This window comes from Pelodiscus sinensis, chromosome 31, assembly GCF_052426305.1.
Source record: "Pelodiscus sinensis isolate ZL-2025 chromosome 31, ASM5242630v1, whole genome shotgun sequence".
Lineage (NCBI taxonomy): Eukaryota > Metazoa > Chordata > Testudines > Trionychidae > Pelodiscus > Pelodiscus sinensis.
In genome coordinates, this window is record NC_143082.1 from 61,621 (window position 1) to 89,002 (window position 27,382).

General features: G+C 47.9%; 1 protein-coding gene across 1 annotated transcript; it reads right to left on the reverse strand.

The window, feature by feature from the left end:
• Positions 1–1,394: 1,394 nt before the first annotated feature.
• COLGALT1 (collagen beta(1-O)galactosyltransferase 1) lies at positions 1,395–27,267 on the reverse strand. Its single transcript, XM_075902456.2, has 12 exons — positions 27,056–27,267; positions 22,826–22,936; positions 21,037–21,154; positions 12,229–12,363; positions 11,872–12,076; positions 10,630–10,749; positions 9,026–9,102; positions 8,695–8,801; positions 7,936–8,068; positions 6,306–6,433; positions 5,391–5,597; positions 1,395–3,849 (listed from the first exon to the last, which is right to left on the reverse strand). Exons 1-12 carry the CDS (start codon positions 27,265–27,267, stop codon positions 3,582–3,584), a joined length of 1,821 nt encoding a protein of 606 aa, XP_075758571.1. The 3' UTR covers positions 1,395–3,581.
• Positions 27,268–27,382: the final 115 nt, after the last annotated feature.

Consider the following 27,382-nt stretch of genomic DNA (forward strand, 5'->3'; position numbering starts at 1 on the left):
GAGTTCAGCTCCCCGTCTTCTTCCCAGCTTGCCACAAACACAGCTTCCAATTTGGAAGAGGTAGATGAGGACCCCAGAGCTGTAGTTCTTAGTGCAAACACCCCACTGATATGCATGGAGTAGTTCTTTCCTTTCTGAGCCATGGTTCTCCGGCTCTTTGCAGACTTGGGCACATATAGGCACCAGTTCTGCCTACTTATTTTTCCCTTTGATATTTTCATTCCTTCTGCTCCTTGTTTCCCACCCCTTTCTCTTTTTTCCTTCTCCCCTCTCCCCTATTTATTTTAGGTCTGCACATCCTAAACTCATAACTCCAGTCATCTGAAGAAGTGGGCTCTGCCCACAAAAATTCATACCACCATCTAGATGTTGTTAGTCTATGAAGTGCTACCAGACTGTGGTGGCGCATTGGGTACAGCACCCCGTTCACAGCAAGATGAGACTCCGCCAGCCAGTAGAATAGAGAGGGTTTATTGCTTCTCCAGGATATAACACAGCATATATGCGATGTGGAAATAAGTCAGGGGCTGCCAGTCTTAGACCCCCTGGGGTAGGGGTGCACAAGCCCCTGAACTCCCAGCACTCTGCTTAGTCTGTTCTCTTCATGTTTTCCCAGCCAAGACTGCCCCTTCTCCAAGCCACACCCTTCCTTTGTTCAGACCCCTTCCCTGGACAGCTAAGAACCCGGTTGGGCCATGGGTGACCCCCTGTTGGGCAGTGCACACAGATGCAGGCCAGTAGGGGTCACCCACAGCCCAAGCATAGCAACCAGTAAGTGGACAGGACTCCCACTGCTCACACAGACCTTTTGTTGTTTTTTAAGTTTATCCTGGTCAGACTAACTCGGCTACCCCCTGAAATCACCGTATTGAGTTATGGTAACATCACATTTTCAAATTCTTCCATCATATGGGCTAGAAGGTTACGTTGTGGCTGTTGATATTTGATGAAGCCTGAAGGGCTGTTCTAATCAAGCAATTCCAGAGCCAGGTCCCTAGGGAAAGTCCCACAGTAACTATGCTTAAACCTTCCCCTGTATGTATGTTCCATGCAGCAGAGTAAGGGCTGCCAAGCTCACGCAGAATACAAATGCCCTGCTAGCAATGCCAGGGCTGTCAGGAGCATAGTGGGAGCAGCTTATTCCCTCTATTCCTGGCCTAGCACCAGGACTGACATTCTAGCTTCAATCCTGTGTGCAAAGAAAGTGCCTTCTCTCAAGCTCTAGTGCCCTCATCTCCTTAATGATGAACAATACAGGGTTGACAGGTTAGAGCGGGATCAGGGGTCAGGCATCCCTATACCACCCCAGTACTCTAGCCCCTGTTCCCTGCCTCCAGAGCTCCATTTGTCCCACAGCTTGCCAGGGTTGCATAAATACCAATTTTCACAGTAGATTTAACATTTTCCACAGTAACAGATTTAATTGCTAACAAGTCAATTACAAAACCAAAGCATACAAGACAAGACACAGAGCACCTTGTGTTTCTATTCTGTTTTGTTCCAGTAAGGAATAGACACAACTGTACATTCTTTTTATTATTGCATCTGCAAAGAAACCTTACATAAATAATGGTACAATGATTTGAACATGTACATATGCATAGTTAATTAACTTTAGGAAAAATTATCAGAGCTGACATTAGCAAAAGTTAGTGGATGCAACTGGCCACCAAAAAATGTGTTGCGAGAAACCCTGTTTTGGCTATGCAGAATATAGACTTTGGTCCTGTTGGCATTTCATCAGTCTAACCCTCAGCCGTAATCACGCAGATGAAACAGGGATTAGAGGGCCAGACACAATAAATTACTCACTGAAAGTCTCCCCCTGAAGGAGAAAAATAGATACAGGTGAAAGCAGGCAGTCACTCTGTCTTCCTGCAAGACAACACAGCTTCTTTCCTAGAGGATCCCTCAAGCCAACATTGTGGAAGCTGCACTGGAAACTGGAAGCACTTTGCTAGAAGTAGATCTAATGCTACTTCAGGATGAATCTGACTGGAAACACCAAGCACGGGTTGAGGATTCATAGCCTCTCTTCTGGTCACAGCTACGAATGCACCCACCCCAGCAATGGCTATACCTTTAATAGTCTATGGAAAGTCAGTGTTCTCATGTCAGCTCCTAGGACAGGGACTCAGAATGGTCAGTACCAGACCTCCCTCAGCACAAACCATGAAGTGACAGGACCACAGAGACCAGGCTCTTCTAATTTCTAGGGCTCCTCCCAGTCATGGGTTACACAGCCCAAGGAAGCTTGTACCACTGCTGCCTAATTAATCAATAGAAGATTTCATGTTCTAGGACTATAAAGCCAGCCAGAGATAAAAATACAAGTTTGTGTTCACAGGAGGGAAGCTCTTGCTCTGCTCCTTCCCTTACATTCTGGACTGTTTGTGAAGGAGATAGTTGAAGTTTTTATCAGAGTAGGACCTGGCACCATCTCACTCTTTCTCCCTGCATAAATGCAAGGGACTATTTAAGGGTCATAAAACAGGGATCCCAGAAATCCATCTGCTGAGGGAGAATGTGGAATTTGTGTTTTTACATTTTGAGATAAAAACCTAAATTTTAATGGAAGTACAACTCTCATTTTTTCCATATGCACAACTTCCCCCTCCTGTGGTTGAGTTTTGAATGCACTTGACATTCACATAGCTAAAACATACTGCAATAAACTGCTTGTGGCATACAGAGATTACTCAGTGTATAGCGGGGTCATGTTTCAATGCATTTCCAATTTCACATTACCCTGTACCCATAATTTATGCAAATATGTTGAAAACTTTAAAAGTCAAATCTCCCTTAAATACCATCTCACTGAGTTTGATAAGGACAAACTGAATGTTAAGGACAACATTCTGCTCTGTATTGTATGCAGCAACAATGCAGAAGATGTTCTAAAGCAGACAATTGTAGAACAGAGTAAACTTTAAACTGAATCAAAAGAAATGAAGAAAGCTGAAACAGCAGAGCGATTGACAACAGTAAAACATTTTACAACTATACATATATCAATAAACATTGTGTTCAACTGATATCTATATTGTGGCTAGGGAAGCTAAAGTTCAGCATCTATTTTAAAAATCTAAGCCTCCCCCCGCAATTTATTCGAGAATTTTGTGTTTAAAAAAACAACATAGAAAACTAAGATCCCTGCTCATGATACCCCTTACTACTGCAGACACACATGGCAACAGAGGCAGGAAGACCAATGTCTTATCAAATACCAATTTCCTAAACCAAAGAATAAAACCCCATTACAACGAGCCACTGTGTAAGGATCTATGCTGTACCGGAGTAGTGGCTGATTTGATGGACAGAGCAAACCTGACTTTCATCAGCATCCCCTCACAGAGTTTTGCAATAGCAGAGGCCAGCAGAACTTCAGCCATAACCCTCACTGGCTTTTGTCATCTAAGTGACTTTCTCATTATATTTTTGGACATAGAATGAAGCCTCAGTAATCTCTATGGAAGGACGTTGCTATACCTTTTTTCCTGCTTTGTATCCCTGCCCCAACACATACGTTTCCTGATCACCATCAGTCCCTTCATCCATTCACTAGAAAGGGCCTGATCTGGTCATAGCTCATCCCGGGCTGTACTGTCAAGAGGTGACTGGAGCACGTCTGAGTTCTTGGCTTCCTTGCTGAGTTCCTGCTGTTCTTTCATTTTCTGGGATTTGGCACGGTCCCAGTCAGTTTTTACTCTCTCATTATTCCAAACCACAGAGGTCTCAGTGTCACTGATGTAGCCATCATCGCCAGTGTAATGTGTTGGATAAACCAGCAGTGGTTCCACCGAAAAGGCCAGCAAATTCCGATTTTCAAAGTGTTCCATGTATTCAGAGCTATTTAGAAAAAAAAGGGGGGGGGATGGTCATGTCTTCTATGCTTACCCTACAATTCATCTTCAGCCTCCCACCACAGTGCATTAATCCCTCTAAGTACCCTGTTTTGCTCCAGATACCCCTCATCCTCCTACCGCTCACTGTAGCATTCAAACCACATACCAGCTTACTGAAACTTCTCCCCCACAATCCCTCCAGCCCTCTCCAAAGAAAGGGACATTCATCTTTCAAGAACTTTTGTCTTTCCCTAAAAGGACAGCAGCTGTGGAACACATGGCAGATCTTACAATTCCTACTAAATAAGTATTTTAGAGCCCTCTGCAAACCTCTAAGTAGCTCCAGCCTCCTGGGGCATAGTCAGGCTGCAGAACACAGACTCTGCCATGTGGGAACAAGCCTAGGGCAGTCAGGGAAACACACTGCTTGGACGAGGCAGCATTGAGCAAGACGCTCTTAAGGTGTGAAGTCAGCTCTCACTGACAGGGCTGGGTGGCCCACTTGATCATCAGTCCCTTCATACAAGAACAGTCATACTGGATTAGACTAAAGATCCATCTAGCCCTGTAATCTATCTTCTGAGACAGGAGCCAGTGCCAGGTGCCCCAGAAATCACAGTAAGGTGATCAAGCCAGCCAACTAACAATAGGCTTCAGCACACTTGAGTCCTTACTGCCTATGAGTGAGTGAGAGATCCATTCAAGCAGTCTCAGGAACTCCAATAGCCCATCCTAGAGCCAACCAAAGTTTCTGGCATTTAAACAAATGGATTTTTTGTCAAATATATAAAACACTGCAGGAAGTGTCTTCTTTTTACACAAGTTTCTCAGGTATTCATCAAAAAAACGATCGTGACGAAGACAAGGAGTTCCGATAGTTCAAAAATACCCAAAGAACTTTAAGAAAAATATCAAGAAAAATACTAGTTATCATTCTAATTTTTCATGGGAACAATAACTATTTTGAAACCAGTTCTAGTTACAAACTTCCTGCAACAAGTTCTCATGCTGCTTCCAGGAACAAACAGGATAAATGCTGTATTCTCAAGTGCACTCCATACGCTACTACTGGGATATGCACGGCTTCATTGTCAAGTCCAGAATAGGGATGTGAAAATTTAACCATTTACACAGTTAACTCATGAGCCTTGGCTCATTGGTTAATGTGCATGGTTACATGCAGGAGTAGCGGAGGTGGGAGCCAGTGCATGTGGGAAGCTGGTTTTAAGACAGTTCCCTGCACAGACTGGATCCCACCTGCCCTTCCCAGCATGTAACCGCTGAAAATTTCAGCAGTTACATGATTATAATTATATGCATTTTAACATCCCTAGTTCAGAACACAGGGGGTTTTCTCTGGTAAGCGCGATCTACAACTAATGCTGAAACAGCAGCAAAGAGTGTGTTTGTTCAAAGTTCTGTTTTCAACAGGCTTCTCAATTCAGAATATGGTGCTCCAGGAGCCCCTTCACACACTGCCCATCCTATAGGTTGATACACGCTTCTTCCCCCAGCACTAGGCCCCAGGATGCACTGCAGACTCACACAGGGTGTTTATCAAACATGACCGGAAGGAATTCATCCACAGGCAACATCTTGGAGAGTGGCTCAGCTGCCAGCAGCTTCTGGGCACCCTGTAGTGAAATCACATAGGCTAGAGTCCAGTAGGAATAATCTGCCTCCACCAGATTCCGCACATGAGGCACAGACTTCTCTGGATGCTCCACCTGCATTCGTTTCCTTCCAATGTAACTGGGGGAAGATAGACAGCAGCACAAGGATGAGTCTTTTGAAAAGTTATGCTCTAGCTAAAGCAGGAGATAGAGCCTCATGCAGGAAAAGATGGGTGGAATTCCCCTTGACTGTTTTGCTGGAAGTCAGATTAGATGATCGTCAGAGTCCCTGCTGGCCTTAAAAATATCTATCAACTCCTCATGCATGGAATCAGTGACCACAGGTGGAGAGCAGAAGTGGCAAATGCCCTTGTAGCACAGGGAAGCCACTTCCAGCATAAAAATAAAGCCACTTCCTGGTTAACATGGCATGTGATCCTTGCTGATGCTGTGCTTGTGGCACAGGAAATCTTATGTAGTAATCAGCGGGTGCGCCTATGATCTGAACAGAGCACAGCTCAGCATTCTCAGCAGCACCCAGGCTGAGCCTGAGAGTTGTAATAGGGAAATCAGTGATCTCTATTCCCAGCTATCACTGTTTCAACCTTTCTTTATTCAATGCTCTTTCCAAAGTCATTTCTTCCTAATGCTTACATTAGGCAAGTTAATAATAATCAAAAGGGCATATTCCCTCCCACTGTGGAATTCCCAGGGTTAGGGTCCCCCTTTACTCTTCTCTCTTTTGGATTGCAAGCTCTTCGGGGCAGGATTTATGTATTGTACAACATAAAGAGCTCAGGGATGCCTTGTAGAACATCTATATAGTATTTTAATCTTCTGCACTTACATCAGGTCCCAATCCAGACCTTCTTCTTCCAGGTCATACATCAGATTCATCAGCCGTCGTTTAAAGAATATTTCAAACCGCAGGTCATCCTCAAACACAATTGATTTCTCCAATCCTCGCTCCACAATCTAGCAATTTGGCAGAACAGAATTGCCACAGCCAAATCAGAGAACCATAAACTCCTGTTCTCCTTCACCCCACTCCCCATGACATGTAATTTATCACCTCCTTTTACAGCACAGGTATCTATTGACTTCTAGTGCTGAGGAATTAGCTCTCTCTTGCCTCCCAACCTCTTCAAATATATTCTCTTTTACCACCTCTAGGCATACCTAGCCATCATTCATGAGTAAGATTCAGATTTTTTGTTATTTTTAGTAAGTCATGGACAGGTTGTGGATAATTAACAAATTCATGGAAGTCTATTGCCTGTTTGCAGCTTTTGCTAAAAATAATGGGGGGAGGCCTGCTTGCAGGGGAGGGACAACTGAAGCCCAAGCTGGGAAGGGAGAGCACCCGAGCTCTGATGCAGCATCCCCTGCCACCTGTATAGGCTGAGAACTGTGGGCCTCTCCACTGTGGCTGAAGAGGAAAACATCATGGAGGTCTCTGAAAGTCATGGAAACTGAGACCTCCATGACAGAAACAACTGGTGAGGGGAAGCTCAGAGACCCCCAGCCATGTAACTACTCCCTCTGGTCTAAGGAAGGGCTGAAAAAAACCCTCCACTCCAGGCCTCAACTCTCCACCCCTACTCTGCCCCCTGCCCCATTCCCTTTCCATACCTTTTCCCCAATAGAGACTACTCAGGAGACTAGGACGGATGGGGATCTGAAACCTGCAACAGGGGTTTGCTCCCTCTCCCTGCACTCACTGGCAGTGGTGGGAGGAAGCAGAGCAATGCAGCTCCAGCTGCATCACTCCACTTCCTGCTGGTGGATGCAAGGGCGTCCTGCCCCATCTCCTGGAGTGGTGCACCGGAAGAGCAGAGCGAGCTGGTTTGCCTTGCTCCACTTCCCCCACTACTGCTGGTGAGTGTATGGAGCTAGACCTATGCTGCAGATGCTAGTCTCCTCTTCCCTCTGCATTATTCCTCCATCCAGCTGCTGGCCAGCCCTTCCCGTCCACGGTATTGTGTGGGGGGCAGAAGGGGGCACAAGGGATCACACACACACCGCCCCATCACCTTTACTCCATGATATAATCTTATCCATAACAATGAATGAGAACTGCAAGACTTTTCTCAACATGTAGAGTACAAATATCCCTACTGTGGCTCACACAGTAACCCAAACGCCAGCACAAGGCACTACCTCTAAACTTCTCTCACCCAGCTGAAATAACAGTATCAGCAAATGAGTTCCTGCTCCCTGCAGGGATGATGAGAGTCCTTGGACGGCCCTAAGCATCAGCCATCCCCACCTCCTGCCCCCACGACTCTATGTCTCTACTTATCCTTCATATTACAGAAAACCCTGCTGAGCAGCGGGAATTCTGGCAATGGGAGTATCATAGCTGGAACAGAAATCCAAAAGTTCCTGGCCTGGCTATTGCATCCAAAGAAAAGAAGTGCCCTGAAGGGGTCAGAGGCACCAAGATCCTAGGAACTCTCCTGAGAGTATAGACTTACCTCCTTCCAGATCTTGTAGTGACTAAGGAAGCAGCCCAGCTCCCCTTTGGTAAGTGGACGGCCATGATATGGGTCCTTATATCCTGGCAGCATCTGAATCCCCATGGCTTCCACCTGACTGCTGTTCATGGCTCTGCAGACAAACACAGTGCAGCTAATGCCTCCTTGTCAGCATGAAGCAGCACCTGGCTTTGCTCTGCTAATGCTCACAAATGCAGCTTCCCTCCTCAAGGAATCATCTCCAGGCCACTTTATTGTAGGCCTCTCTCTTTGCAGAACTGATGATGGGAAACAGAAGATGCTCATTCTCATAGCCAGTTTACAAAGAATAGAGACATGCAGGTCATTACAACAGCTGTTCTGGTACCAGCTCAGGGCACTACACAATTATTATCTTGTTTCCTCACCCTGATGTGGCTTGTGTGCATAGGCACAGAAGATATTACTAGATGAACTATATAGGTTATTTACTCAACAGCCTCTTTGTCCATTCACAGGGTGGGATAAAGGGAGGCAAAGCCATACCATCCACAAGGGCCTTCATACGATAGAGGACTTTGCATTAAGTGACTAGGAAACACTGACACCCACAGCATCTAGCTCCTCCTCCTCTTCACCAAGCTCTGCTTCCCCCTCATTTCCGAGAGACAGCATTAGCGCCTCCTCTATAAGTCCGCCTCCAAGAATCCCCATTGGCATATCCTAGATCCTTATTATCAGGTGTTGGACTGGACATGTGTGTTATCTGGGTGCACTCACTTTCCATCTACAGCCTCAATGATTTTGCAGTCAATCTGCTGCTCATACAGCGTCCGCAGCATTCTCTCTCGTCGATCAGCCCTGTGCTTTAAGTTAATCATGAAAACCTGAGGAAATAAAACCCATGGCAATGAATCTGCAGGAATGTTTCTACCAAACCCTGGCAGGCAAGAATTCAACTGCAACCTTGGTGCATCCTGCACTGAATACAAGGGAAGAGATACCCTTCAGCACTGCAGCTCAGGCATTAGAGTCTGCAAGCTCAGCTTGTGCAAACTAAACGACATCTCATCTCAGTAACATGCCCGCATGGAGCAGAGTTCTGACTCACCTCATCAAAGCCCATCTTGTCAGGGATCTTGGGCAGGATGGACAGGTATTGTGAAGATTCTACTGGGGAGTTCTTCACTAAGGGAAAACCGAGATGATGAATGTAAATGGGTTTCTGTAAGATATTGTTGTCCAGACTCAAAGCAGAAAGAACCTCTCCTAGTGCACATTACTCCAAATGGGGGCACAGCTAGTGCACTGGGAACAGACCTCCAAACAAAATTACCACAAAGTAGCCAGTTACCAACAATCTACTGGGACTTGAGAAACAAAAGGATCCTCTAATTTTCTATTCCACAACTGATCTCCTACATCCCTTCTTGCTACTAGTCTTCCACCAGCGCCCAGCATGGATGCTTATGCTTATCAGTCCTGTTGACTGACATGCTCCACTGTCTTATTTATTATTTTCTTTAGGCTTTTCATCTTGTAGGAAGAGGTTCCCCAAAAGGAAAAGTTAAAGAGTGAGTTAAAAGCATTCAGGCAATTACAGAATGTTTGCAGGCAGATTTGAATAGGAAACTGCTGTCTTTACAGAAATATTCTGTCTCTAAAGGTAAGGAGAATACCAGTTTGTGCAGCTGAAGATAGCTGTGTGCAGCCAAGCGGGAGGGGAACCAGAGAAATAAACCTTTGGCACCAAATTCTCAGATTTGTAAAAGCTATTTTAAAAAACAGTTATCTTGTGACCTGGGCAACCCCTCTTGCATTACTCAAAGGTATAATATTAAAATGGCCAGGAATCAGCCCCCATGTGCTGATAGTGAAGTATGTGACTTTTCCCTTTAGTAAAAGAATCTTTGTGCAGCCAAGACTGATACAAAGAGATACTGTGAGTCTACCTAGGAATGTACCCAGGGGAGAAAGTATGGAGTCCAGCACTCTTCCTATTACTGTAAACAGCACAGTTCAGAGCACTTCACACACAACTGTGTAGGTGAGCACTGCCAGTGCTTCTTTTGTTAAAAAAAAAAAATCTGGTTACTCCAAGGGAAAGTTGTTGAACTCTGAAGGTGTTGGTACTGCGTCTGGAGGTGCCGGTACTGAATACCGGGCAGTACCATTACAAAGAAAGCACTGAGCACTGCCATACAGATCCTGCAGACACCAGAGGCCAAGGAGGGCGGGTAGGGGGGGAGAAATTGAAATAGGCGCCTATGTGGCAAGCTGCAATGACAGGAGACGAGAGGCCTCAGAGGTTAATGGAAAAAGCTACAGAGTGAAGTCAGAAAGAAACACTCTCTGTTTTTAAGTAGGCAGACAGCAACCACAGGAGCTGAACAAGTTACCCAAATGTCAACAGGCAAGACACCATGCTGCTCTCCCATTGCCTGTAGCAGACATGAGCTGCTCCAAGCATGACCAAGGGTGTTGTGGAATCACTTGAGGTAGAGCTTCCATAGAAACTACCATTCTAGACATTCTGCTTTAACAGTTCTTCACCATCTTTTCCTCCTTCTGTCCAGCCAGCAGGTTTGGGGAAACTGTTGCTGAATCCCCAGGACAGAGGCAGGTCCCAAATTCAAACAGTCAGAAGTAAGAGGGAATAAGGAAAACCATCCAAGCTTATGCATATTCTGGCTTCTGCTGGAATTCAGCCCTTACCCATGATCTCCAGCTGCACGTGCATGAAGCTTTCCACCTCATCCCGCATGGTGCTGTGGGCTCTCAGTGGCACTGGCAAGAAGCCATAAATCTCTTTGTTGCATACAAACATCTGGATTTCTGAAGTTAAAACACACAGTGAACAGATACTAGTAGATCACTGCTCAAAACCCACTTTTGCATTACATTGGTGTGACCAGAGAAGCAACTAAAAGCAATTCTTTAAATAGACCAACACTAGTAAAAGTTTGCCAGATTTCCCAGCAGCAAGTTTGAAAACCAGAAACAAAATCCTCCATAAGCCTAGAAGAGACAGAGACTACATTTTCTCTCTCTCTCTCTCTCTCTCTCTCTCTCTCTCCCTCCCCATTTGTATGCATTTGTCTTGTTTGGTGTTAAAAGAAATACTACTTTCAAAGGTGCATCCAGAGCATCTAAACCAGGGGTGGGGAACCTTTTTTGGGTCAGGGGACGCTGATCCACAGAAAAAAAAAAATCAATCCAGGGCTGCACACCAATGAGAAGCAAAAAAACCAACCAACCAACCAACTCCTCATTGATGTGGCCCCTAAATTAGGAGAAAGACACTCTCCATATTCCCCTTACACAGCAGAGCTGGGGGGAGGGGGGCAGCCAAGTAGAATGTGTGTGCTCCAGCCTCTGGGGCCAGATCCAGGCAAGCCATGAGCCGCATTTGGCCCCCAGGCCTGAAATTCCCCATTCCTGATCTAAACCAGTGGTAGGCAGCCTGCACCAGCAGACTTCTCTCATGGGCCACAAAACAGTTTACATTGAGCACGTGCAGGCACCACCCCACATCACCTAGTGGCTGCCATTCCTGGACAATATGATCTGCGGGAAGCAGCACCCAGCATGTCCCTATGATCTGCTACTCCCTACAGTTCCCATTGGCCAGGAAAAGCAAACACGGTCAGTGGGAAATGCAGGAGACCATGTCCACAGATGGTCAATGTAAGCAAACTGTCCTGTGATCCACTAGCAGATTTTCCTGTTGGGCCACAGGTTACCCACCACTAATCTACATTAATGTTTTCTTTTCTCTCACTACCCCACTATCATTCAATACCATCCTTTTGACTAATCCTCACCAACACAGCAGACAACCTCATCCCGCTGCAGAAAACAATGACTGAAGGCTTCGCATATGTCAATCCACAGCAGAGCTACTCACCCAGAGTATGCTAGCAAGAAGCCCATGAGCAGCAATATCCATTAACTCACCTGCCTGCTTGCAGGAAAATGCAAAGACAATGATGTCATCAAAAGACCAGGTGTAGTCTGGGTGTGGTGGGTAGAAGGCAAGGTCCCGGGAGGCCTCTTTCCGCAGGTCAATCAGGAAAGTGGAGTGCACCATGGGGACAGCAAAGCATCCACGGCGCTCTCGTTTTCGAATGGGAATGTAGGCAGGAGTGCGTTTGTAATAACCCTACAAAGGAGAAAAAGAGATTCTTGCAGGAGTCCTTATGAGAGGGGGCAGCAGGGAGCTGCTTATGCATGCAATGGATCCTGTGGGCAAAGTCCTGCTGTACATAGGGCTTGGGAAAGGAACACAGGTCAAAAGCTCAGGCTTCCTCCTACCTGTGAGGTCATTCCACACCAGAAGTTAGAATAGGCAGCACGAGAGTCCAACATGGGTGCCACAACAGTTTTGTTTTCTGCCATCAGCAGACCCAGAGTGTCTGGGTTTGTCAGGAGATTATCTGCATCCACAAACTGCAAACAGGAAAGAGAGACAACAAGCAGAGTCAATTCTAATACAGACAATCCAGTCCCGATACCAGCCAGGTGCTCTCTACCTCAAGCTGTTGCTGTATAAATCCTTCAGAGGGGTAAGCCAAGTTAGTCTGTAACTGGAAAAATTTTAAAAATGAATAGTCTAGGAGCTCCTTAAGACTAACAAAACATGTTTATGGTACCATGAGCTTTCATGGGTACAACTCACTTCTTCATATGAATGGAGTATTAAAAGTCCAGTTCCAAAATAAATAGGAGATGGGGGGGGGGGGGGGGAAGAAAGGAGGAAAAAATAGCGAATTAGAGTGTTCATGTTACAATAAGAACAATTTACACCTTTTCTAAGTACCCACTGTTTGGTTGGCTAAGTCTTTAGGATGTGGAAGGTACTTAGGAATAAGAGATCCTCCGGAATAGGGCTTTATTCCGGAGGATCGGGCCAGTCTAGATGCTCTTTTCCGGCTTTTCTACAAGCCGGAAAAAAGCGGCGGACATCTTTATTTAAATCCCGCGGGGGATATTTAAATCCCCCGCGGATTTCCCTATTACGAAGTTTAAAATTAGCATGCCCCTTTCGGAAAAGGGGCCGGTGTAGACGTAGCCAGTGTGTGTGTCTGTAGTACACACTCATGTCCTGACCCAACACATGTGCGTGTGGAGTGGGTGGTGGTGTTAACACTTTGTAAGTAGTAAAAAAAGTAATTTTGGTTTTTGACTGGTCTGTGCATTTCATAACTTTCATTTCTCTCTTACGCTTAAATTTAATTATTTGAGTAGTGAGTTCTAAAATGCCTAATCTGTCATGGCTGGAGTAATTGTCCCTATGGTAACTGCTGCTCCTGGAAATGGCTGGCATGTCCCTGCAGCCCGAGAGAGGCAGAGCAGGGGTTCTTCACATGCTGTCTTTGCCTGCAGACACCACTCCTATTGCTCTCATTGATAAATAATGGGGAACTGAGGCCAGTGGAAGCTGTGGGCTCAGTGCCTGTAGATGGGGGGCGGCACATGGCACCATGGAGCCATTGCTGTACATGCCAGCTGCATTTAGGAGTGGTGCAGGGCAAGGGCAGGAATGAGCCATCTCAGTTAAATGATGCCCAAATACAGCCTGCTCCCTGAACCCGTCCCAGCCCTGAACTTCCTCCTATACCCAACCTCCCACCCCAGATGTGAGACCCACTGCACCCAAACTCCTTTCCAGAGCTTGCACCCTGAAACCCTTCCTAGACCCCAATCCTCCACCCTGAGATAAGCCTGGAGCCCCTCTCACACGCCAAACCCCTTGGCCCAACCCCAGTCCCCCCACCCCAACCCCCTAATCCAGCCTGGTGAAAGTGAGTGAGGATGGGAAATGAAGGGAGATGGAGCGAGCAGGGTGAGGCTTCAGAGAAGGAGTGAAGCAGAGGTACCAGGGCTGTTTGCAGGGATAGGTTCCCAGATTATTATGATGGAAGTGTGCTACGCAGTTACTGGAAATAATTTGTTTGAGCTTAGAGGGTTGCCTGTAGGCAAGGACTGGCCTTTCCCCCCAAGGCCTGTGCAAGCGAGGGGTCATTTTCCAGGACAGGTTGTAGATTGTTGAGAATGCATTAGAGGGGCTTAAGTTGTGGGCTGTAGGGGTACATCTAGACTACAGGTTTTTGTCGACAGAGGCTTTGTCGACAGATACAGATGTTATGTTGACAGAACTCGGCGGTAGTGTAGATACAGGTATACTTTTGTCGACAAAACCGTGTAATCTAGACACATCCTAGGTGATGACAAGTGGAATTCTGTTTTTTCTTCTTGGCCGGTATTGAAAGAGTTCGCGTCTGGGTACTCTTCTGGTTCTGTTGATCTGTGTTTTCACTTCTCCGCGTGGGTATTTCAGTTTTAATAATGCTCTATATAGATCCTGTAGGTGTCTGTCTGTCTATGGGACTGGAGCAAATCAGGCTGTATCTTAGGGTTTGGCTATAAACAAACTGAGAAATGTGACTTGGATGGAAGCTGGAGTCATGAAGGTAAGTGTAGTGGTTGGTAGATTTCTGGTATAAGTTGGTGGATATATGTCTGTCAAATGCCAGCAATGGCCCTCTGCCATGTATATTGGCCAAACTGGACAGTCTCTATGGCAGTGGCCTTCAACCTTTTTAAGCACAAGTTCACTTTTCCAATTTAAGTGCAAGGTAAGATCACCTCAAATCCAAATTTTCTTGCCCCACTTCCTTCCCACCCTTTCTGATTATGAATATGTATATAACCTGTGGAATACATGTGAGGTGTGAGTGAGAAATAACCAATCCAAGGCAGTTTAGGATCTCTGACTTTTAAGGCCAACAACAACCCTGAAAGCAAATAAATTAACTGAGAAGAGGCCAGTAGAGCTCGCTCTCTCTCTTGGACAAGATGTAACATCACAGCAGAAACCTGAGACCGGCCCAGAGAAAGTAAAGCCTCCTGCAGATCTGAAGGGACATTACGGTTGAGTCTCTGGGAAGCTGATGCCTGATCAGCACTCCAACCACCAGCTAAATCAGAAGTAATCTACACTGCACTTGCAGCCTGCCTCCAAACTACCAGCCTGAATGTATTGTGTGGGCGTATGAGAATCACCTTACTCTTAAGGATCTGTACCGATAAACACCACCAAAAACAATACTGCTTCAGCCCACCCTCCGTCTGGGTTTGTTCCTCAGCAGGTCTAAGGAAGTGCAACAACATCTACACAAGCAATATAATCACTGGACCCAAGCTCATCAGCCACTACATCAGGGGCTCATTTAACTGCATATCCACTAATGTGATCTACGCTATCAAATGCCAGCAATGTCCCTCTGCCACGTACATTGGCCAAACTAGACAGTATCTATGGGAAAGAATTGATGGACACTAATCAGATATCCAAAAAGGAGGGGGTAGGCCTGACCTCAGCAAGCAGGCTTTAAAAGCCAGAGGCAGAGCAACCAGGGGAGCGAAGCAGACAGGGGCGTTTGAAAGATGGAGGCCTACTACGGTCAAGAAGACCCGCAACACTGGTGCCAGCACTGCTTCTGTCTCCTCCATATGCACTTGTAGCCAGACAGGCCACCTGACCATGGATGTCTCTACCCAGATCCTGGTGTGGTTTTGCAGGGACTGTGGCTTGCAATTCCCACTTACTGATATCCAGGCTAGGGGGACCATCCAGTGTGAAAGGTGCCCGCTGGTGGAAACTCTCAGGCAGCTGGTGGAAGAGCTACAGAAGGTGGCTAGATTGAGGCGCAACTGAACCCACAAGCAATTCCTGGATAGTATTCATGTGGTGACAGCTGAGGTAGCTGTCCCAGGACACAAGACTGCTGACACCACTGGTGGAGGAGGAGATGACTAAAGGTGGACACTGGCAGCGGGTTACTTCTGACAACAGGCAATGCTCCACCCCTGCTCCCATCCCTCTCACCATGGTACTAGGAAACTGTTATGCTCTTCTTGATACAGGAGATAAGGATACACCCCCTACAGCAGAGGAGGAGAAGCCTCGTACCCCCAAGGCTGGGAGACCTGCTGCCACCACTGAGAGGAAGAAACGTAGGGTAGTGGTGGTCAGAGACTCTCTTCTGATGGGGACGGAGGCACCCATCTGTCACCCTGACATGTCATCTTGGAAGGTATGCTGCCTGCCGGGTGCCCATATCTGAGACATTACGGCGGTATTGTCACGGATTATCCGGCCCTCTGACTACTACTCCATGCTACTCATCCATGTGGGCACTAAGGATACTGCAAGGTGTGACAGTGAGAGGATCAAGAGTGACTACAGGGTTCTGGGAGTATGGGTAAAGGAGTTCAGAGCGCAGGTGGTATTCTCTTCGGTCCTTCCTGTCAAAGGCAGGGGCCCTGGCAGAGACACGTGCATGCTGGAGGTGAATGCCTGGCTGCGAAGATGGTGTCACCAGGAGGGTTTTGGCTTCCTTGACCATGGGATGCTATTCCAGGAAGGACTGCTAAGTAGGGATAGGGTTCACCTTTCGAGGAAGGGGAAGACTGTATTTGGATACAGACTGGCTAACCTAGTGAAGAGGGCTTTAAACTAGGTTCGACGGGGACAGGTGACTAAAGCCCACAGGTAAGTGAAGAACATGGAGACCTGGGAGATAAGTCGGAAATGGAAGGGAGTGTGGGCTATAATAGCAGAGAAAAAGGAGTTGCAAGGCAGAACTGGGAGGCAAGATCAAATCCGTATCTAGGATGCCTATATACGAATGCAAGAAGTATGGGTAATAAGCAGGAAGAACTGGAAGTGCTAATAAATAAATACAACTATGAAATTGTTGGTATCACAGAGACTTGGCGGGATAATACACGATTGACAGGGCTTGACAAATCCGCTTATCTACTCGCCCATGGCGAGTAGTTGCAGCCAGTCGCCCCATTCACCGGCGGTTCGTGCATGTTGAGTGCAGTGCAGTTCAGATCTCACACATGCGCAGTGCAGGGCTGGCGAGTGGTTTTCACCACGATCGAGCCCTGACAATTGGAATATTGGTATAGAAGGGTACAGCTTACTCAGGAAGGATAGGCAGGGGAAAAAAGGGAGGAGATATTGCCTTATATATTAAAAATGTATACACCTGGACCGAGGTAGAGATGGATGTAGGAGACTGATGTGTTGAGAGTCTCTGGGTTAGGCTAAAAAACAAAGGTGATGTCATGCTAGGGGTCTACTACAGGCCACCTATCCCAGTGGAAGAGGCTTTAAAAAAAAAAAAAAAAAAAAAAAACTAAATATCATCCAAAGCGCAGGTGGTGGTGATGGGGGACTTCAACTATCCAGACATATGTTGAGAAACTAATACGGCAGGGCACAGACTATCCAATAAGTTCTTGGACTGCACTGAAGACTTTTTATTTCAGAAGGTTGAAAAAGCAACTGGGAGGAAGCTGTTCTAGATTTGATTTTAACAAATAGGGAGGAACTAGTTGAGAAATTGAAAGTGGAAGGCAGCTTGGGTGAAAGTGATCATGAAATCAGAGTTCATGACTCTACGGAACGGTAGGAGGGTGAACAGCAAAATAGAGACAATGGATTTCAGGAAGACAGATTTTGGTAAGCTCAGAGAGCTGGTAGGTAAGGTCCCATGGGAAGCAAGATTAAGGGGAAAAACAAATGAAGAGAGTTGGCAGTTTTTCAAAGGGACATTATTAAGGGCCCAAAAGCAAGCTATTCTACTATGTAGGAAATATGGCAGAAGACCACCTTGGCTTAACCAGGAGACCTTGCATGATCTAAAAATAAAAAAGGAGTCATATAAAAAGTGGAAACTAGGACGAATTACAAAGGATGAATACAAGTTTGATGACGCGTCGGGGTTCCCCCGACTCCTGCACCCTCGCAGTGGCACGAACAGACTCCACCAGCCAGTAGGATTGAGGGAGTTTATTGCTTCTCCAAGGATGCAGCACAGCACAGATGTAATCTAGTTACAGGGCCAGGCCTAGGATGCCTCAGCCCCCCTTGAGATGGGGGGGAAGACTGGGCCCCTAAATCCCAGGCCCCCTTGTTTAGGCTGCTTCCTCCATGATTCCAGACAGAAACTGACTCTCTTCTAGCCCTGCTCCCCCAGACAGGAGCTGGTCTCCGCCTTTCTCCCTTTGTCTCTCTCCCTGGGAGGCAACCTGTCGGACAGGTTGTGAGACCCTTGCCTAGTGACTCATCCGCTGTCCTGTTGGGCCGTGCTACAAACAGCCGCCAGTGGAGGTCACCTACTGCCCAAACCCAGCAACCAGCAAGGCACCACCATACCACACTGGGTTATAGAGCAGACAGCACGCCTCCACTACTTCACAACAAGTAAACAATACAGTATGCAAGGGCAAGATTAGAAAGGCAAAGGCACAAAACAAGCTCAAACTAGCTACAGACATAAAGGGAAACAAGACGACATTCTATAAATATATTAGAAGCAAGAGGAAGACCAAGGACAGGGTAGGCCCACTTCTCAGTGAGGAAGGAGAAACAGTAACAGGAAACTTGGAAATGGCAGAGATGTTTAATGACTTCTTTGTTTCAGTCTTCATCAAGAAGTCTGATGAAGGAATGCCTAACACAGTGAACACTAGTGGGAAGGGGGTAGGTTAAGAAGATAAATTTTTTTTAAAAAGAACAAGTTAAAAATCACTTAGAAAGTTAGATGTCTGCAAATCACCAGGGCCTGATGAAATGCATCCTACAATACTCAAGGAGCTGATAGAGGAAGTATCTGAGCCTTTAGCTAGCATCTTTGAAAAGTCATGAAAGACAGGAGAGATTCCAGAATATTGGAAAAGGGAAAATATAGTGCCCATCTATAAAAAGGAAAATAAGAACAACCCAGGAAACTACAGACCAGTCAGTTTAATTTCTGTGCCAGAAAAGATAATGGAACAAGTAATTAATTAAAGAATTAATCTGCAGACACCTGGATGTTAATAAGATGATTGGTAACAGCCAGCATGGATTTGTAAAGAACGAATCATGTCAAACCACTCTGACAAGAAAATGAGTCCTATGGATAAGGGACAAGTGGTAAACGTGGTATACCTAGACTTTAGTAAGGCATTTGATATGGTCTCACAATAATAATTCTTATCTATAAACTCGGCAAATACAACTTAGATGGGGCTACTATAAGGTGGATGTGTAACTGGCTAGATAATAACTACTCTCTGAGAATAGTTAACTGCTGGAAAGGCATAACAAGCAGGGTTCCGCAGGGGTCTGTTTTGGGACCGGTTCTGTTCAGTGTCTTCATCAACGATTTAGATATTGGCATAAAGAAGACGCTTATTAAGTTTGCAGATTATACGAAGCTGGGAGGGGTTGCAATTGCTTTGGAGGATAGGGTCATAATTCAAAATGATCTGGACAAACTGGAGAAATGGTCTGAGGTAAATAGAATGCAGTTTAATAAGGACAAATGCAAAGTCCTCCACTTAAGAAGGAACCATCAGTTTCACACATACAGAATGGGAAGCGACTGTCTAGGAAGGAGTACTACAGAAAGGGATCTAGGGGTCATAGTGGACCACAAGCTAAATATAAGTCAACAGAGTGACACTGTTGCAAAAAAAGCCAACATGATTCTGGGATGCATTAACAAGTTGTGATCAAAATATGAGAAGTCATTCTTCCACTCAGCTATGCTGTCTACATTGTTCTTTGGCTTCCCCACCAACCAAACCAGTACCCCTACACGTCAAAAGGCAAATATATATTTTTACATTTCACATGAAATTTGAAAATTAAATTTTTTTTATGGTAGTGTCTTCAATCTTTTTATACCCAAGATCACTTTTTAAATGTCAGGGCAAGCCCGAAGATCCCACCCCTTTCTAGAGGCCCCACCCTCTCCCTTTCCCTCCTCTCCATCATTTGCTGTCCCCAGCCCTTACTCACTCTCACTGGGTTGAGATGGAATGAGCAGGCTCTGAGGTGGGAATGAGGATTTGGGTGTGGGAAGGGGTGAAAGGTGCAAGCTCTGGGTGCAGGAAGAGGCGGAGAAGAGGCTTCTGGCTCAGGGAAGGGGCTGTTGGGGTGCTGAGCAAACAGGTTTGTGGATGTGAGGGTGCAGTTCAGGGCAGGGGTGTTGGGAGTATGATGGGCTCAGGACGCAGATTTGCAGTGTGTGGATTGTGCAGCAGTGTTGTAGCAGAAGACTGAGGATGTGAGACGCTCAGGATATGGCTGGACCATGAATGCTCCTAGACCAAAGAGCCCACGAGCCTAACGGTAGGAGGACCAACAGCCCAGCCAGGGGCAGCGGGGCCAGAGCCCCACAAAAGTGCAGACGCCAGTCAACCCCAGCAGCCTGCAGCAGCATGGGGCTGGAGGCTGAAGAAGCCTGGCTGACCGCAGCAGTGCAAAGCGAATGCTGGAGAATCTTAGCTGCCTGCAGCAGCACATGGTTGGAGATCCGAGAACCCCAGCAACCTATGGCAGCACAGGGCCAGGGGCTGGTTAATCCCCGGCAACCTCTGGCAGCGCAGGGCTAGGGACTGGAGAAGCCCAGGACATCCATGACAACCCAGGGCTGGGAGCCAGCAGCAGCAGGCTGGGCAGCCTGGCTGGGGAGGCATAGAGGGAGCCAGAGGCATGGGGCCAGTGGCAGGGGACACCTCCCCTGGTCTGGAAAATTCTCTTATTCAGGACCATTCTGGTCCCAATATTGCCAGATCAGGGAGATCCAACCTCTATATATTTGTTAGTCTCTAAGGCAGCAGGGTGGGGGGCGGGGGGGAACCTAAGGCCCAGAAGCAGCCCCCAGCTTCCCTGGAACCGGCCCCCAAGGCTCAGAGCTCTTCCCCAGCACTTCAGCCCCTCTACTGCCCCTCAGAAGGCCTGAAGCACACAAAATTTACTAGCCTGGGCCTTCCTAGGCTCTGGTGTATGAGGGGAATGTGGAGAATGTCTTTCTGCTTCTCAGTCGGGGAACATGACAATGAGGGTTTGTTTGGGGGTGTTTTTGCTTCTCACTTGTGTGTTGCCCCTGACTGATTTTTCTGTGGGTCAGTGGCCCCTGACTCAAAAAGGTTCCCCAATCCTCCTCTAAGGTGCCACAGGACTACTCGTTTTCAGAGTGCACTTGATTTGAAAACTGAAAATCACTGGACCACAGTACCAAAGGGTCTCATAAGGCAGGGAGATTTTCTTACCAAGATGTAGTCAGCCCACATGTCCCTGGCAGATTTCAAGGCTGCTTGTCTGAGCTTCATCACATGCTCATAGCGAGAATTTGACCAGTGCTTTGGTCCTTCCTCATCCGGATAGGACCTGCCAGGAATTAAGCCATAATTAAAGTTGTAGCTGCATTCCACCTTCCCTACAAGTTACATGACATGGATATGCGGAACTAAAAGGATAGCTGGAATGAACTGAGCACAAGTGTCATAATTGAGAGGTGAAAGGCAAGCTAACTGCAGAAACCACCTTGCCCTCTTTTAGGCACAATGCAGCCCAAGCCGCCTTCTATCAAAGAACTAAGGGTATGTCTATACTAGCTCGTTAATTCGAGCTGGGTAGGCAAATCAGGCAACCGGAGTTGCCTACCTAGCTCGAATTAACGAGCTAGTGTAGACATACCCTAATAGACTTCCTATTTGGTTAGGGAGTCTTCTCCATAGACAACAGCAAGATTTCTGCTCAGTAATGTCATGGAGGCCCTTAAGACTCTAAGAAAAGGGAAGGTATTCGATAGACGTATTTTATTGGTCTGCATGGACCCAATTCAATGCCTGGGCTAACACTGCACATAGAGGATATTCTGTAAGCGACTGATATAGCAGTCGATTGTTCTCACCCACCAGTTTATGAGCATCTCTGAACAATCCAATATCAAACAGCAGCCAATCAAATCCACCACAAACAGTGATTCATATCAGAGCCCTGACCTGCTCTCCAGCACACTGATCCCAAGTGACAAGGACCCTGAATCTTTTACCACAAGACAGATCAGATAAGGAAGCATTTAATGCTGTCTCCTCAGGGCCTGCAGGTTTTGAAAAGGGCAAACTGATTTTTTTCCATATATATTAAATAAATAAGAACAGTGAAGAATTTATATGGGCCTCAAAAGCATTTGGAGACTCGATCTGTTCAGTAATTTACAGACGGGTCTGCAAGGCTGTATGACCGCGATGGGCCTCTAATAGTTACAAAGCAGAGCAGCTTGACTTTCCTAATTGGAGCAAATGTTGCATTAACTATCTTCCCATCCCTGCCAACCATTCCCCCATCAGAGAGCATGTCCGAGAGACCAAGGGAGGCCACTGGTGGAGAGGGAGTCAGGGCATTTCATGAGGACAAAGGTGGCTCAGTCATTCTCTCATCCCCACTTAGGCTATGTCTACACTGCATGCGCATTCTTGAGCAAGTAAATGTACAGTATGGCATCAGAACAGAGAGCTTCTTGTGCAAGAGTTATTCCTCTTCCCACAAGGAATAAGAGCTCTTGCGCAAGAAGGCAGTGTGGACGGGCAAAATGGCCATCAGAGCTTTCTTGCGCAAGAGAATGTCTACACTGCCATGGACGCTCTTACGCAAAAGCACATCTCTTGCGCAAAAGCACCTGGCTGTGTGGATACACTGTTGCGCAAGAACTCTTGCGCAAAACAGTTCTTGTGCATGAAGCCTGAAGTGTAAATGTAGCCATAGAGTCCAGTGAGGCCAAGATGAAACTTAACAAAAATAGTCATATGCCTCAAAGAAACAAGGATTATCAACAAACTCTATCTTCTTTCTGGTCTAGGGCCAGCCTTTCACAGACCCAGGCTAGGTCCTTTCCAGCATCTCCCCTCCTTTAACCAAGAAGCCAACCTTTTAATTTACCCTTCTGCTGAGGAAATAAATAAACTTGAGCAGCTGTCTCTCTTCCCAGTGAATGCAGATTCATCAGCAGGTAAAGTTAGCCAGGTGCCGGTAACAGTCTCTCAAGCAGGGTCTCACCTGGGCTCCTCCATGGGCCTCCATTCCACAGAGTGATAGAAGGTCTGCACATTTATCAGCCACTCTCGTAGCACAGCTGTCGTGTTGTCAACATTGTGGTCTGTTGCCACCCTGAAAAAACCCCCCAACAGTGACACTAAGTAGGGGCATTCTGGCCCTTTCCCCCATGCCCTGCAAGGGAAACTGGAGCAATGTAGGGATGTAATAGTGTAGTTGATTAGAATCATAGAACTGGAAAAGTCCTCAGAAGGTCATCAAGTCCAGCCCCCTGCTCTAGGCAGGACCAAGCCCAACTAAATCAACCCAGCCAGGGCTTTGTCAATCCAAGACTTAATCTCTAGGGATGGAGACTCCACTACTTCCCTAGGTAGCCCATTCCAGTGCTTCACCACTCTCCTAGTGAAACAGTTTTTCCTAATATCCAACCTAGACCTCCCCCACTGTAACTTGAGACCATTGCTCCTTGTTCTGCCCACCACTGAAAACAGCCTTTCTCCAGCATCTTTGGAACCTCCCTTCAGGAAGCTGAAAGCTGCTGTCAAATCTCCCCTCACTCTTCACTTCTGCATACTAAATAGACCCAACTCCCTCAGCCTCTCCTCATAGGTCATATGCTCCAGCCCCCTAATCATTTTGGTTGCCCTCCGCTGGACCCTCTCCAATGCGTCCACATCCTTTTCGTAGTGGGGGGCCCAGAACTGGACACAATACTCCAGATGTGGCCTCACCAGAGCCGAATAAAGGGGAATAATGACATCTCTGGATCTGCTGGCAATGCTCCTCTTAATGCAACCTAATATGCCATTAGCCTTCTTGGCTACAAGGGCGCACTGTTGACTCATATCCAGCTTCTCATCCACTATAATCCCCAGGTCCTTTTCTGCAGAACTACTACTTAGCTGGTTGGTCCCCAGCCTGTAACAATGCTTGGGATTCTTCCGTCCCAAGTGCAGGACTCTGCACTTGTCCTTGTTGAACCTCATCAGATTAAAGCTTATAGGTTCATGCTATAGACTACACACATTCCTCTCTCCCCCTCTTCCTGCCAGTAAATTTTTTAGTAGGCTGGCCAGCAGCCTGGCTCAGTCCCGGCTTGTGACAGGCTCGGGACCTACCCTTGCTGCTGCTCTGCATTTAAAGTGTATTAGGAGCTGGGAGGTCAGGCAGCCTGGCTCACACTGTGTCCAGGAGCTCCGACGCCCCCAGACAGGGACTACTGCAACCTTCTCAGAGGCAGCAGCACAGGGCAACAGGCAGCCAGTCCGCTTGGGGAGCTGGTTTTTAAATTGGCTCCCCTCGCAGACCAGCTCCTGCCTGGCACCCCGAACTACTGCCTCGGATACCCCGGCTGCTGCCCCTGCCCCCAGGGACTATAAAATACTTGACTAACTGATGAAATTTCATGAGGTTAGTCAATTAACCAACTTAACATCCCTATTCCTTTTAAAAAAAAAAAATAATGGAGATTACCTATCTCCTAGAACTGGAAGGGACCTTGAAAGGTCATTGAGTCCAGTCCCCTGCCTTCTCAGCAGGACCAAGTACCATCCCCGATGAATTTTTGCCCCAAATCCCTAAATGGCCCCTGCAAGGATTGAACTCATAACCCTGGGTTCAGCAGCCCTGCCCATGATGACTGGGGCTAGCCACAAACAAAGGCTGCTCCAATAGCACCCCTCTGTGGGGGATCACAGCAGGGAACAAGGGCTGCTGGACTCAGTTTGGCTCATGCCAGGTCCAGGACCTTTTCCCACTATGACTCTGAAGTTTAAGTGTAGTAGGAGCCGGGCTGTCTGCCTGCCCAGCTCTTACTATATTTAAGCTGCAGAGCAACAGCGGGCAGTAGCTTGGTGCAAGCTGTGACTGAAGCTTCCTCTGTTATCAACTAATCATGTAGTAGATAGAATCCCTAGTTTGCAGTAACTCCTTGGCTGCGTCTAGACTGGCATGATTTTGCGGAAATACTTTTAACGGAAAAACTTTTCCGTTAAAAGTATTTCTGCAAAAGAGTGTCTAGATTGGCACGGATGCTTTTGCGCAAAAAGTGCCTTTGCGCAAAAGCATCCGTGCCCAGTATAGATGCGCTTTTGCGCAAGAAAGCTCCGATGGCCATTTTAGCCATCGGGCTTTCTTGCGCAAAAAATTAAGGTGCCTGTCTACACTGGCCCTCTTGCACAAGTATTCTTGCACAAGAGGGCTTATCCCTGAGCGGGAGCATCAAAGTATTTGCGCAAGAAGCACTGATTTTGTACATTACAAAGTCAGTGCTCTTGCGCAAATTCAAGTGGCCAGTGTAGACAGCTGGCAAGTTTTTGCGCAAAATCTTGCCAGTCTAGATGCACCCCTTTTGTTTCCTTCTGTTGTAGGGCAAACACCAGTGGGAATTTCAGAGCAGGTACCTTCCCTGCTGGCAACACCACCTGCCCAGCTCATCCATGTAACAGCCATGTTCTACTCATGTCTAGTGGCACTGAGCCCTGGCTAGACGCACATGAAACCGTTAAAGCCCAGACACTATGGTGGCAAGTGTTTCACAGGGGCCAAAGTGGATTTAAAGTGCTAACTGGCAGCCTAGAAAAGGTAACTGAACCATCATAAGAACATAATAGTATGATAGTGGTTGAACAGGAAACAGCCTGGGGTCTCGCTGGACTTCTGCCTGTTCTCAAGACAGGCCCCAGCAAAGTGCAAGTGAAAGCAGGTGAAGATAGTCACTTGCGTCTCACCAGCTCCCAAAGTCACTGCAGGGCCCCTAGTGCAGCAAGGGGAGAAAATCCAAGGTGGACCCAAGCCACGCCAGCCATAGGCATTGAGTTACATGAGACCATGGTGCCCAGACACCAGGAATAGCCCTGGCCCAGGGCCCCTGATCCACCAACATTTGAGTCTGGGTCTCTTCCCCAGTCCAGTCTGCCAGCCTGCACACATCCCTAGACTTGCCTGCTGCCCGCATGCAGCGACATCGCCCTATCCCAAGAGCTGTAAGTGCCAGCAGCTGTGTAGAGTGAGCAGGCAGGAAACTGCTCTAGCCTCACTGTGCTGCCAATGGTAGTCGTAGTGGTGATGGCGGGGGTCCCCCAGGTAAATCTAAATCACTCAGGAGCAGCAGGCAGGCTGTAGAGACATAGGGAAGAAGGGGGAACTTGCAGGGCAGCAGAGTAGAGAGCCCAACCCCTCACGAGTGACTGCCAGAGAGAATGTCTCAGATACACAGCCCATCCTAATGTATTCTCTACTCCCTCCCAGAGTTTACACTCTCCCCCCACACTTCTTCTGGCCCCAAATTCCCAGAGCCTACAACCTTTGCCCCCTCCTGCACCCAAACGTCCTCCCAGAGTCTTCGCTTCTTTCTGAATGCCAATCCTCTGTCCCACCCAGAGCCTGAACCCCAGCTGCCCTTCTTCACCCACATTCCCTCAGAGTCAGTTCCCAACCTTTTCCAAATGGGTACTCATTTTTACAATTCAGGAAGACTTGGTGACCCAAAGCAATTAAAAAATGGGGAGAAAAGAGAGGGCAGAGCCACCTGGGAAGACACTTGGCAACCCTTTTTAAATGTAATGGCGACCCATATTTGGGTCCTGACCCATAGATTGGGAAACCCTGGTCTAACCCCTCCTGCCTCCCACCCAAGCTCCCTTCCAGAGACTTAAGCAGGTGGGGGGGACAAGGAATTTGGGAGGGGGAAGGACCCAGGATCGGGGCATGCTAATTTATGCCAACCTACTGCTGCTGCCTGAGCAGGGGACAAGGAGAGGCAGGAAGGAGCCAGCCAGGCCCCATGGATGGGGCGAGGCAAGGGACAGGTATGGGCGGGGAGGAGCCAGGCAGGCCCCAGGAGCAGGAGAGGGAGGAACCAGACAGGGCTCAGACAGGGTGGGGCAGGAAAGGATAGGGAGGAGCCAGGCAGGCCCCAGGAGCAGGGCAGGGGACAAGTAGATGGAGGAGAAGCCAGGCAAGCCCTAGGTAAAGGGTGGGGCATGGAGAAGCAAGGGGACAGGTAGGAGGGGGAGGAGCCAGACAGGCCCTGGGGGGGCGGGGCAGGGAGGAGCCAGGCAGGCCCCGGGGGGCGGGGCCGGGGCCAAGCACGTGCAAAGAGGAGCCAGGCAGGCCCCGGGGGGGCGGGGCAGGGAGGAGCCAGGCAGGTCCCGGGGGGGCAGGGCCCGGGCCGGGGCCAAGCACGTGCAAAGAGGAGCCAGGCAGACCCGAGGGCCGCTGCGGGGCTCTCACCACAGCGCCGTCCGCTCCTTCGGGTGCCGCAGCCGCTCCAGCGCCCCCAGCGCCGCGGGCAGCGAGTGCGCCGCGTTGCGGGCCAGCAGCGCCACCAGCACCCGCGGCGCCTGCAGCGGCGACTCCGGGCTCCAGCGCTCCTCGGGGAAGTAGGCGCCGCCCGGGCCCAGCAGCAGCAGCAGCAGCAGCGCGAGCCCGGCAGCCGGCGCCATGGCGCGGGTGGGCGCTCTGTACACGGCCCCTCCGACGGAAACGGCGCTTAAAGGAGACGAGCTGGCACGAGCCGCAGTCCCTGCCCGCGGCACCTCCCCTTTAATGGCCGTTCTT

Coding starts and splice junctions, on each gene's coding strand:
- COLGALT1 (XM_075902456.2), bottom strand. CDS start 27,267: ATGGCGCCGGCTGCCGGGCTCGCGCTGCTGCTGCTGCTGCTGCTGGGC. Junction 22,937..27,055: donor AAGGAGCGGACGGCGCTGTG/GTGAGAGCCCCG, acceptor GGGTTTTTTCAG/GGTGGCAACAGACCACAATG. Junction 6,434..7,935: donor ACTACAAGATCTGGAAGGAG/GTAAGTCTATAC, acceptor CCAAATTGCTAG/ATTGTGGAGCGAGGATTGGA.